Source organism: Gambusia affinis, linkage group LG23, assembly GCF_019740435.1.
Source record: "Gambusia affinis linkage group LG23, SWU_Gaff_1.0, whole genome shotgun sequence".
Lineage (NCBI taxonomy): Eukaryota > Metazoa > Chordata > Actinopteri > Cyprinodontiformes > Poeciliidae > Gambusia > Gambusia affinis.
The window spans coordinates 16,216,381-16,229,707 of NC_057890.1; the positions used below are offsets into that span (position 1 = coordinate 16,216,381).

The 13,327-nt window shown below is 35.5% G+C and overlaps 1 protein-coding gene across 14 annotated transcripts in view; it reads left to right on the top strand.

Moving 5' to 3' along the window:
• magi2a (membrane associated guanylate kinase, WW and PDZ domain containing 2a) overlaps positions 1-13,327 on the top strand; it is a 285,915-nt gene that overhangs the window by 240,536 nt on the left and 32,052 nt on the right. For 13 of the 14 annotated variants that reach the window (XM_044108683.1, XM_044108686.1, XM_044108687.1 and 10 more), the window contains 2 exons: positions 8,212-8,243; positions 11,830-12,037. The exons of the other annotated variant lie outside the window; for it this stretch is intronic. In XM_044108683.1, the coding sequence (XP_043964618.1) occupies positions 8,212-8,243; positions 11,830-12,037 (240 nt within the window). The remainder of the gene's footprint in view (positions 1-8,211; positions 8,244-11,829; positions 12,038-13,327) is intronic. 14 annotated transcript variants of the gene reach the window in all.

Here is a 13,327-nt window from a genome sequence, read left to right on the forward strand (position 1 = left end):
CTCATTACTGATAATTATAGAGCCGGAACGTGAAGATTTCCCGCAGCTTCATTAGTGGCTTTCTTGACCATTATAACTGCAGAATTAGCTCTTTACTGGAGCTACAACTCGTTATTAATCCAGGTATTAATTATTCTATTGACTGTTTGAATGATTAATTGATTAATCGGATAAAAATAATTTTATGGTTTCAGTTTCAAGACTGACAAATGTGTTAAAGGTAAAGGTTACACGCATACTTACAGTATTCAGCAGCGCTGCAACTAATGGTAATTTTAGTAATTGATTATTCCATCAAAATAATTGGCATCTAAATCTAAAGATTTTTCCTCTTAAGCCTTTTAATGTAGTATTAGAAATCCATTAAAAGATGTTAATAAATAAATACATTTCTTTTTTAAATAAAAGAAAATAAGATTTTTTATTTTTTATTTTTTGCTTAAAATGCAATAGTATGGTGAACTTTTAGTGAATTTGAACCAGTTGATTATAAAAGAATGACACTTGTGGAGTTTTTGGAAAAACAGAGAAAGGTTTACATGTTTTTAATTTAATATAAAAATACAAAAATTTTTTTTTTAATCTTAAATAGATAATTTTATTTTAAGATAAAATGAAAATACCTGTTTTTATTTTTAAAATTGTAATAATTTTTGAAATAAAATATTTTATATATTTGCAATAATTTCAAATAATACATTTCATGCATTTTATTTTATAAAATAAAATATATTTTTTAAAAACAAAATGCTAATAAATTTTTTTAAAGTTGATCAATATTTTTTATCTTGAGATAAAATCAATTATTATCTTGGATAATTACTTTAAAAAAAATTTAAGATAGAAATATAATCTTACTTTAAGATAAATTAAAAATAAATTTGTGCTTAAAGTTCAGCTTTAAAAAAATAACCTGTAATTTTTTAAAGTGCAGCTTAAAGACTAATTTCAATATTAGTTTTTAAGCTTAAAAGCAATAATAAAATTTTGGATTAATTGTGTGTGTGTGTGTGTTATTTGAACAAACTGATGTTTTTAAAATTCTAGTAACGATTAATCGATTACTAATTGAGTTGACGATTATTTCAATTAATCACGATTAATCGTTTGAGCCCTAATCTTTACATTATTAAGCGTCTTTCTCCTGAGACGGCCAGCACCTGCATGCTTCCAGAGGTGAATTGCACATCTTGATTCAGTGGTTTTGCTTTGACGTCCCACCTGAGATCAGGGGAAGAGGTTCATGAACTGCATGGAAAGAACCAAAGCCTCCTGCAGGGAGCGTGTTTTAACTAGACAGTGATCCATCTACCAAGCGCATGCACAACATGGTGGAAAAACAATAGGAGGAAGAGAGAGACGAGTTGGACTCGGTGCCAGGAGATCACAGCCTTTCAGCTTTGTTCACACTCAGATCTCTCCCTGGTAGCTCTGAGTGTTTGGAGGTGCCGCCAGGGATCGATATCTTCCCAGAGGAGACGGGCAGGGGTTCTTAAACAAAGCCGATGGCAGGCAGCCATGTTGCCTTAAAAATTAGATCACAAGGCTAAAATTTGTGCTTGACATCTCCTCCCTGTGTAGGAGGAGCAGCTCGAAAACTAAAGTCTCCTCTTAAACAAATCAAGAGCTTCTGTTGTTGCTTTTATTACAATGAAGTGATCATCCACTAACTGTGTGAGTGCGGTTTGATAAATTGGGTTGTGTTTTGAGCTCCCATATCATGCATATTCAAGCAGTTTGCTGCGTGTAAGTGGTTTGTTTGTGCTCAGAGGAACAATGCAACTGATAGAAGTGGAAGACATTGTTTTCTGCGCAGGTTGTCATGCGAAGGAGACAGACTTCTTCTTCTTCGTATGCATATTCAGGAAAGAACATTCTGACATGATGCAATCACTTCTCCTGTTATCGCCTTGTCTGTGCAATCAGGCTGCTTTCAGTTAAACACATATTTGACTAAACCTCCCTCAGCATTCAGAGTCATAAACCACAGATCCAGCTTTGTCAGGTTAAAGCATCTATTCATGCAGATCCAGGTATCGGTGTCACTCATGCCCACAACTGCATTTTGTACAAATGATAACTTGTATTTTGGGGGGAGAAATGATTTTGCTCGTTTAGCATCATTTGAAGACACAAGGATTCATGATTTAAATGTTTTTTCACTGTTCAAATTGAAAATCAGAACAGTTGTTTTTGCTTTTTTGTAAAAAAAAAAGAATGCAAACTTTAGTTGCTCTAGTTAAAATAGTTTTGAATTTGAATTTCTTCACAGCATTTTTTGTGAAGTTGTGTGACAAAAAAACTTGAAATGCGGGGAAAATTAAACAAAGTGTTTCTTTTTTTATTTTACTAAACAAAATCTAACAACTGTGGCATTTGTTAGTATTCAGTAGGGCTGCAACTGATAATTATTTTATTAAACAATTATTCTATTGATTATTCGATTAATCGGGTTGAATAAATTGGCACATTTTAAAGTATTTCATTTAAACACTTAGGTTTTTCTGTTTTGTACAATATTTAAAATGTATTAAAAGATGCCAATAAAAACTTTATTCAGTTTTTTAAAAAGGAAAATAAACATTTTATTACCTAAATGCAATAGCATCATTGTTTTAACTTGAGGAGTTTTGGGTAAAACATTTTTACCAACAGATATTTTGGCCTTAAATACGAAACTTGTATATATTTCGTACAGTTTTAGTTTATAACTTGGAATATGTTGGGGGGGTTTTTTTCAGGAAATGTCATTTTTTTGAGTGTATACGTCAGTTAACAATCAATCAATTACTAAATTAGTTGATTTTTATAATCGATTCATTGCGATTAATTGTTTCAGCCTTAACATTCAGACACTTTAAACTGATAAACTTGAATAAAATTCCTGAATGTCCTCCAGAAGTCACCTAATTGAGTCCACCAGAGTGCAGATGGACGTCAGAAAAAAACACATCATGAAGATCAAGGAAGACGTTTATGGAAATGTTTAAAACAGCGTCAGGTTATGAATAATGTTGGAACTCAATTTCAGTTTTTAATCTAGCTAATTGTAGGGTCTGTAGTTAATTGGATTTTAATTTAACTATACATCAACCAACTTTTTTAATTCACAAACCCATTTAGCTTTTAAATTATTGAATAAATAGACATATGAGCTCAACAACAAAGCTAATTACTGCTTCTAAAAACGGTAAATAAACTAGCAAAGTGCTTTTATACCCATTTAACTTTCAATCAATCAATCAATCAAATTTTATTTATATAGCACATTTCAGCAGCAAGGCCTTTCAAAGTGCTTTACATCAAATCAAACACAAAAACACAATGCAACATAGAATCAACAATCAAAACAGAACATTAAGTCAAGTTCCGTCAATAAATTTTGTAATTGATTACGTTTCAAATACAACTCTAAACAACTGGGTTCTTAGTTGAGATCTAAAGGAAGTCAGTGTTTCAGCTGTTTTACAGTTTTCTGGAAGTTTGTTCCAGATTTGTGGTGCCTAGATGCTGAATGCTGCTTCTCCTCGTTTGGTTCTGGTTTCAAGTGTTTCAGAAACTTTGCTGCTACACATTTAGCATTGAGATGCTGTTTTAGTCTAACGCCTTTTAGCACAACCTGAATACAACAAGCGTCCCATCAGATTTTTTTAACAGACATTAACACCCAGTGGGACAAGAGAAGCAGCTTTGTCATCAATTGCATAAGCAATAAGTCAATTAATCGCATGATAAATTAGAACAAACTCAAAAATTTCCTTTTGCATGATTTATCGTTTTTCTTTTTCTTTCTTCAGTCTGGTGCTTTGGTCTCATCTAGCCCTTTTTTCAAGAATAATTTTGCTTACAGTCTCTGTAAGCAAAATTATTCTTTATTCTTTATTTCATTTGCTGTTTTGTTTATTTTGGATATTTAAATATCTTCCAGTTCCAGTGTCAAATGTTAATTAGGATTCAAGTTTACTGATGTTTGGGAATGCGTTCTTGCATTTAGATGCCCTTATTACCATTATACTTGGAAATGGTCTCAAAACAACAATATTATCGTTTGTCACAATAATAATCGGTTATTGTAACTGGTCTTTCTATCGGATATTGCTTTTCTGTCTCCAGAACCGCACAAATCTGAGTATAATTAAATGCATTAACGTAACTAATGCATGAAAGTCCCAGCCCAAAGTTATGTTATGTCTTTCTGTTTGTTTTTCTGTGAACTTTATGACATACAGACATGTGAAGGAAACCCTGGAAACATTTTTACTGTTTTACCCGAAACGTCTTAAGGTTCGTCATTCTGTGAAAGGTTCTGCAGGCCAGAGCTGCACTTTGCTGAAAAGCAGCGAGTAAGCCGGACTCTGCGGTGTCCCTGCAGCCGAGCTGACACGTCTGATAAGAGCTGCCAAGCTTTCAGCGCCACGGACAGCTCATTCAGCCCAGACTTTCTCCTCTTATTGCCACGGGGCGCGGTGACACTCGCGTCCAACTAAATGTCTGCCATGCCTGAGTTAACAGGGACTTCACCCTGTGGACGGCTTCGGTCGCTGACGCCTGGTAGCGCCCCTCTCCTCTGTCGGTGCGGCTCAGCTCTGGTTCTGCTGCTCACTCCGTATTCTGAAGAGGCTTTTTTAGTGATTTAGTGTTTTTGACGAGAAGCAAAAACCTCACTCTGTCTCCCGTAGTTGTCTTGATGAAATGCTCCTATTTACTGGCAGAAAAATTTAAAATATGACAATATGTAGATCTGACGAGGCTTCTTGTTTTGGCAGCGTTGCTCTGAAAGATGCAGCTTTTGGCAATTTCCTGCATTGTCAGCGTTCCAGTAGCATCTCAGTGGGACAACTGGCAGGCAGTCATCCTGTAATTTGATTTCGGAGTTAGCATATGGTTGTGACTTCCAGAAAGTGAGATGAGTTAAATCTAGAAGATAAATGAAGCGCTTTTTCTCCATGTTCTGTCAATATAACTAGAGACAAACGACTTCCGGGTTTTAGTTACTGCTTTTGGTGACCAAGATAGATTCCTATGGAAGATAATCAGGGCTTCAACAAAAGTTAAATAAACTTTTGACTCTTAGAATTATTTTCTCAGAATTCCAACTTTGCTCTCAGAATTCCAACTTTTCTCAGAATTCCGATTTTACTCTCAGAATTTTCACTTTTTTCTGAGTTCTGATTTTACTCAGAATTCCAACTTTGGTCTCAAAATTCTGATTTTTTTTCTCAGAATTCTGACTTCAAACAATCAAACATTCTTGGGTGTGTAAATTATCTTGCACGTTTATGAAAATAATGACCTAAGTGTTTCTTCCTTGTTATAGAATGCGGAAACCTGAACTCCTGTCTTTCCCAAATTTACTTGGTCGATTTGAGTTTTAAGACTAAATTTGTCTGGTGGTGCTGGAAAATATTTGTAAAAAAAATTTCAGTATTCCTAATTCTCTTCTGTAGATTCCTGCTTGTTGTGGCTACAAACAGCAGAAATGTGTGAAATGCCTCCTGAAAGGTCATCCCAAGACAGATTGGAGAGAGAAAGGAGAAAGTGTAACCTTTACCTTGCTGTGCTGTGTGACAAACCGAACCCAGTTAAAGGAAAGCCGCAGCGTTTACGTTCTGCCTCTCCGTTCCTGGCGCTGCTGACGGATCAATGATTGATTTAAATGTTCTTTCTGGTAACACAGAAACTGAAAGAACAGCTGGATGTTTGAAGTGAGAGCGTGGAAGATTAATGGAAGGGCTCGGGTTGTACATGTGTGCGGTCAGCGTGTGGCCACATGAAAAGTCTAATCACTAAAAGGGAGGTTGCTTGGCAACAGATGGGAAAAACAAAAATCACAGAAACGTAACAGGGAAAATGACCAAAATCTTTTTAATTTCATTTCCGAACTTTCTTGTTTCCATTAAAAGAAAATATGGAGCCCTTCTAGCATGACGTCATGCACACAAGATCTGTCCTCATCTCCTTGCTGGAGGGAAAGAAGTTGCTTGCTAATGATGACTAGCATTGGTTTTAGCTGTTATCAATATAACACGCTAAATTATAAATGTACTCCTGATATGTAAAAGAAAAAGAGGCCTAATGCTTTGCTACTAATCGTCAGCACTCTGAAGACTAGATAAGGCCTGGAGAAATTTTAAGAAAAAAACTAGCGAGGGGGAGGGAAGTACTTCAGTTACGCTAGCTTGACTATGACATCTGTAACATGTAAATGTGCTGTGGAATTTGATGTGTTTCAGTTCAGTAAAAGAATAAGAATAAAAGACACCAACTAAACACCAACTCTGACAGATTATCAGTAGAGCAGGTGTTTAAATTAACTAATTAAACACTGCAGTGTTAGCTTAGCTTAATAGCAGCAGCAGCTAATCTAACACAGCGATCACTGTGATCGCCAAACAAACACCAAGCCTGAAAACATAATGCTCTAAGAGACTGAATGTTCTGTTTTTTATGTGGGAAAAGTTTGTTTTTCAGTGTTGAATCCAGAAACATAAAGTGGCGGTGTTGTCAGTTGCTGTGGCAGCAAGTCTGTGTGTAGCGTAGCCGATGCAGAGAGAACGAAAAAGTGGTTTTGAGTTGTGCTTTAACGTTTTTTTCTATGTTATTTCTCTCTTTGCTGTTGTGCACTGCTCTGAATTGTTAACATTACTGTAGTACAGCGGCACCACGGATATGGAGACCATGTCAAAGAATCGTCTTTTTGCCCTCCAGCATTGTGTGCGTGCGAAAATTCCTGGATGTAAACAATAACATGTCAGAGGTTTTTATGAATTCACTGGACTTCATTCATAATTTACTGTGGGTCCCAAATGACATTTTACCTGGATCAGGTATTTGGTGTCTTCCCACATTTACATTTGTTAATTTTAATATGTACAGATTTTCTTGATTTTACTAAACTTATAATGCAGCTACAGCACAGAGTTTGGTTGGCCTGAAGGTTAAAGCGGAAACTTTGCAGAGCGGTTTTCCGTCAGACTGGATGTTTTTGCTCTGCCTTTCTGTAGAGAATTCAAAATCTGTGTCAAATGCTTGAGAGACGAGGAAGAGTATTAAATCTGTAGAAGAACATCAACACACACCTGAAATCATAGAAAAAAGGAATAACAGTAAAAGAAGCCAGTATGACGGATCGACCAGGAATCTGACGCAATCCCCAACTCCTCATGAGCAAGCTGGACTTTATGTTGATTAAAAAGTCAACCCACTCAGCCGAGGAGTATTTGATATTATTTACTTATAAATGATGATGGTGAAGAACATGCTTTGGATTTATAAATCTTAAAATCAAGTCAGTTATTTTTTAAATTGGTTAAAAAGCAAAAACATTAGAAATCCCTCAAATAAACACAACTTTACACTGTTTCTGTTCAGTTTTCTTCCTCTCATTTTCATTATTGTGTTTTTTCTCCTTTATTTGTAATTTACTTTTTCACATTTATCTCATTTTGCAGCTCTGCTTATCCCGATGAAGCAGTTCAGTGTCTATTATCAACTTTTTCTTACGTTAGGAGCTGATACAGCAGTATAAACATGGTATTAGTGTTCAGTTAATATTTAATTAAAGAAATATAATTAACGTTGTTCCCAAATCTCATTAAATTAATCAAGGAAGGCATTAGGAAAATTGTTCCCACTTTTCTCTTCAGCTTAGATTTAGCCTAATTTAGTAATTTATTCATATTCATACTTCAGTCAAAGTCAAACACTGCAAAAACCCCAAATCTTACCAAGTATTTTTGTCTAGTTTTTAGTGCAAATGCATTAATACATTAAAAATAATTCAAAACTTTTAAGCAAGATGCAGGAACTGGCTTTAAGTCAACAATTTCTAAAAATGTGCTATGATAAGTGAAATAATCAGTGGGATTTGTACGTTTTCATCAATATTAAGGAATTATTTACTTAAAACAAGCTCCCATATCCTGTTGAAAAGTTATTGTACGCTAGCTTTGTCTTATAGAAAAAGAAACTAGCTCAAAATTAATTGCTTGTGTACATTTTTGCAGTGAACACAGTAATTAGAAATGATTTTTTATGAGTTTATTCGGTGTAGATGTTCATTAGTTGTCTCCTGTTGCACATTATTTCTGTTCTCCCATCCACATCTGCCTTTTCATGTATTTTCTGTGTTTTCACCAGTTTTTTTTTTTTAATCATTCTTCTTTTTTTTTTTTTTACCCTAAATCATGTTTTGTGTTCTCAACATTTCAGGTCACTATTCACCCTGGAAGACTCCAAAACAGGTAACATTTGACAGCATCAGATATCAGGATTATTCTTCTACTCCTCCTCCATCACGCTAACTCCACTAAAAACTCACTTTCTGATATTAAATAATAATTTATTGTTACGAAAGAGCAACAAATCCAGGCATCCTGTTAGCTTTAAAACACACCAAACACTTTTTTAGATCAGATATACTTTTCCCTGTTTGTTTTTGTCACGCTCTTACGCCTCTACACGTTTCTCTCTGCCTACCTTTCTTTCTTCGTCTTGTTTTTTTATAAATCCATTTCACGCCTGGACTTCCTCCCAGCGCTGCTCTGACCAGTCCCTGAACCCGGCTCGTGTTGTTCCCATTTCCAGATCCGGAAACCCAGCTTCTGTCGTTTAAATCCCTCCATTGTTCGCTACTTCAGCTCCATCTCTGTGTAATCTGACATCTCTGAAAATAACTGCTAAACACTGACTGTAGTTTGACTTGGGAAAAGTTTTTCTATAGCTTGAATAGTTCACGTTTTGACACATTAAAACCACAAACTTCATTTTTTAAATAACGTGTAATCAATCAACAGAAAAACAAACGACCAGCAGTAGCTCGCTATCAGCAGTTAGCAGTTGTAAAATTAAACCCAGCTAAAATCCACAACATTAATAATAACAAGTTAAAAATGTACACAAAACATAGCAGAATTACGCATAAAAAACTGTATATGATTAACTTTGTCTAAAATACATGTTAAAATATATTTGTAATGAAAAGGGAGCTGATTCTAATACAAACAGCAACGGGGAAAAAATGGAGGGGGGGAGGAGCTGTCAGTTACTGGTTGCTATGGTAACCACCAACGGCCAAGAGCAGAAGTTGACACACCAATAAATGTCTGGAGAAAACAACTACTTGACTAAAAATAAAAGAATAAATAAACACATTAGTTTTATTTTAACCACTTTGTTGTTAAATAAATCCCTGTTGCATATAAATAAGAGTGAGTTCAGCTTAATTTAGTAATTTATTGAATAAATACTTGTAAGTAAAATCTAACCAAATCGCTTTTGCTTCATCAAAATGAGAAAAGTAAAGTATAAATATGTGTGTCAAAGAGTTTGTTTCCTGACCATCATGAACCACTAGAGGTAGACTTAAAAAGTCAATCAGTTGATCAGTAAAAGTGGTTGAAAGGTTAATTAAGCTTGACAGTAAAAAGTGGTGAAAAGGTTACTAAATCACCGCAATGAAAAATATTTATCTTTATTACTAAATGTCAGTTTAAATCCAAATTAAAAAGATATGAGGAGGACAGGAAAGCCATTTATAAAGTCATAAAAAGTTTTGCAAAATCTTTTTTTAGGGGAGTTTTTTGAAGTAGCCTTAAATATATAGCTAGAGCTACAATGGAGTGATTTATAATTTAAAAAATCATATGTAAAAATGGACTAGTCAAAGACCAACTTTAAATTTGACTTCACCCACGTCTTAAATAAATTTTGACTCAAGTTTGGATATTGCAAAGAAGCAACTGCATAAATTTCTGTGAAGGTCTGAATCAAGAGAGCTTAAAACTGAAATGTACACCACACTTTTAAGATTTTTAATTGAAATGACATTTGTGGTGGTTCTGTGACAAAATGAGAAAAACAGAGTTCAGTCTAATTAGGTTTCCACAGCTCAGAGTCAAACATGGAGGCTTTGATTAACAGAGTGGGATTAGAGCATTGGCTAATTTGTCAGATGGACTTTCCGTCCAGGAAATCTTTGTTTGCAGATAAGCCTATTTAAATTTGTCTGTCAAATTCAGAAAGTCACAGGTAACCATTAGTTAACGCTGCAGCATTTTCAGATGTTTTTACTGAATAATGCAGATTAATTAAAGGTAAAACAAAACGGTTTTGGGTCACATTGGAAAGCGCATTTCATATCCGCAGCTAATATTGGCTCTCCGAACCCGCTGCTCTGTATCTTCCCGATGATAAACGCGCCAGTCATACGGTCTCAGTTTTCCCTCCGTTCCGAGTCGCTTTGACGCTTCCCGGCGTGTCAAAATGTCGTCTCTGCTGTCTGTTCACTGTCCTGCTGTGACTCACGCGGCCGGCTCATCTGACACATTGAGGCTGGCGCTCAGACTGACTGGTGTTGGAAAAACTGTCGCTGCCGCCGCAAATTCAAGATGTTTCTCTTTCAAATTAACGCCAAACCGCCCACCTCTCTTCACCTTGGAAACCGACAGCAGCCTTTGCCGTTATTTGTTTTTCCCTAAATAAATTAGGCCAAACTGCTTCTTCAACTACTAATTTCACTAACTTGTTACTTTTCTAAGCTCTTTCCCCAAACACCAATAAATACTGCAGCAGATAATTGAAAATTTCATCAAAATCTTTCAGGTGTGGATAGATGCTCCCAGGAGCTTGCTTGGTTTGGAAAAAATCAAGATGTCTGCCATGGTCGTCAAGGAAAATTTATTTTTACTCTAAATTTGTCAATATTTATCACAGGTGAATGCTTTTGATGTCAAATCACTAATAACTGGACACACATAAATTATTTACATTTTTACTTTTTTTTTTTTTTTTTTTTTTTACTAATTATTTGATTTTTTAAAATGGCCGCCTTTGTTGAAAATTAATTTTTGCCCTAAAATGAATAAGATGAATGTATTTGGACTCCAATTAAAGCCTACATATTTTAAACCATAGAAATTGTGTCTTCTTTTTCTGGTGGTGATTTTCAAAATGGCTGCCATGTTTGTAATAGAGTATTTGTTTGTGCTAATAATCGTCAGTAGTTATTAGCCACGGCTAACCAAAAAGTTAGGTTCACTGACCACTAATTCGCAAAACAAAAATTTTAGCTGTGCTAACGCTAATCTGCTGAACTCTTAGAAAAACTGGCACATTTTATGCCAACAACTGGCTAAAGAGGCTGAAAAACGGCGGCCATCTTGAAATTCAAGTGGCTAATGAGCAAAATGACAAACACACGAGCTGAGGGGTGAGCATGCTAATTTTAATGCTGTATCCACACTTGAATGATTTGTACAGTTTTTACTACTAAGAAGTCAAAAGCAGTCGCAACAAATCTGTCAGGTTTTGGATTTCTACTAAAATTACCTAAAAAGGTCAATAACGTCGCAGGTTTCTGCTATAAAAAGCTCTGGTAATTTCTAATATTAAAAAATATATATATTATTTGATATGTTTAATATTATTTGTTGATGTTTCATCATTATTTACGCCAATAGAGAACATATCACTGTACATAATTTTTAAAATAAAAGCATGGTAGTTCTTGTTTCGGATAAACAACTGGTTCTCATTGACATTTTTCTTCTGGCATTAATTAATAAATAGGACTAGAGAACTTAAAAAAATTATCAATGCAAATGTGTACAACACAGTACACAGATTTTTACAAGCTAGTCCAAAGAAAAACAAGTTAGTAGTAAAATTTTTATAGTGGGAAATGTGTTGTATGAATGTCCAAAACTCTAGCCAATGATCATATCTCCTTTTTTGTGTTTTGACCATACCAATGGAACTAAAATCAAACATCAGATGTGGAAAAAAGCAGGAAAAGGAAGCACTGACCCATCATGCCGCTGTGCTTTGCAGGTGCTGGAGCAGTGGGAGTTCCAGCAGGGCCAGAACAGCCCCGCTCAGACCAGCCGCTCTGCTCCCATTGTCTCCCACAGCGCCCCCTTCCCAACACACCATCTTCACATGGCCTCGGTCCCGGACTCAGCCTCCGAGGCCTTGGCACTGGTCAAACCTGACCCCTATGACCTTTTTGAGAAGTCCATGGCTATCTATGAGAGTAGGCGTAAGTACTGGAGCTTTTACTGCAGGTGAAAACACACAGGCACCTGCTGTAGGTATGAAGGATTGGAAATCCTTTCCTCCTAATCCATAAATAGCATAAAAGAGACAGAAAAGCAAACATGCAGCAGTTTTTACTGATTATAAAGTCCTACCAATAACTGAGGTGCTGGGCTGTTTCTTGCTATCTGCCACCACAGGGCTCCAAAGCTGCATGTTTTAATTTCTGGAAAATTAAATATCTCATCTTATATAAATAAAACAAATTGCGAAGACTAACTTTGGATAGTGTCTTTCTGCATTAGGTAATTTTTTTGGACCGCACTTTTGCAGAGAGTAGTGAATTGACCATCAAGAAGTTTACTGAAATATCAAACTGCACATTCTGGGTTGTAATGTGCATTACGACCCCCCAAAAAAGTGGAGGTGTAACATTGTTTTTGTTTTGCTAGCAAGATGAACCAAAAGAAGTTTAGTGTCACTTTTGTGGCCCAAAACACCAAAAGAAAAAACAATGAAGGAAGAAAATCTTAACAGATAAATGGGACAATTTTTTGGCGTTGAAGGCTGGATAAGAGGAAGTGTAGCATCTTTTTTGTTTTGCTAGCCAGTTTTTTTTTTGTCATGCTAGCTAGAGGAACCAAACAAAGTTTAGTGGTGCATTAGTGGCCCAGAAAAACAGAATAAAAACGAAATGGAGGAAGAAAAATGAATTTTTGGCATTGTGGGCTGGATAAAAGGAGGTTGTTGGAGCTCTTTTGTTTTCTTTAGTTAGCAAGATTTTTTCCTGGTAGCTGGAGGAACCAGAAGAAGTTTAGTGGCACATTAGCAGCCCTGGAAAACAGGAACAAGATAAGATAATGGAGGAAGAAAAACAATCACTGGATGAAGGTGACACATTTTTTGGCTTTGTGGGCTGCATAAGAGGAAGTGTAACATTTTTAATATTTTGTCACCGTGTGTTTTGTCCTGCTAGCTACCCTCATAAACTTACCTTTAGTGTTTGCTCCATGAATGAACATGCCTGTTTTCATGGAAGTGTTTATGTGGATTGTGGAGTTTTTATAAACACTCAACATCTGTGTTTTTATTAATATAGAGGGTTTGCTGTTTTCTTTGTGTCACAGCTTTTTAATCAGTTTAATTCACTTTTAGATGTGTAATTTTAACTGTAGCCACTTTGCTTGTAAAATGTAATACATCGTGGCGTTTTTGTGGGAATCTGTTCATTTCATTTTGATAAACGGTTCTGCAGGAACGCATCCATGAGTAAACACAGTTGATCTCTTCCACA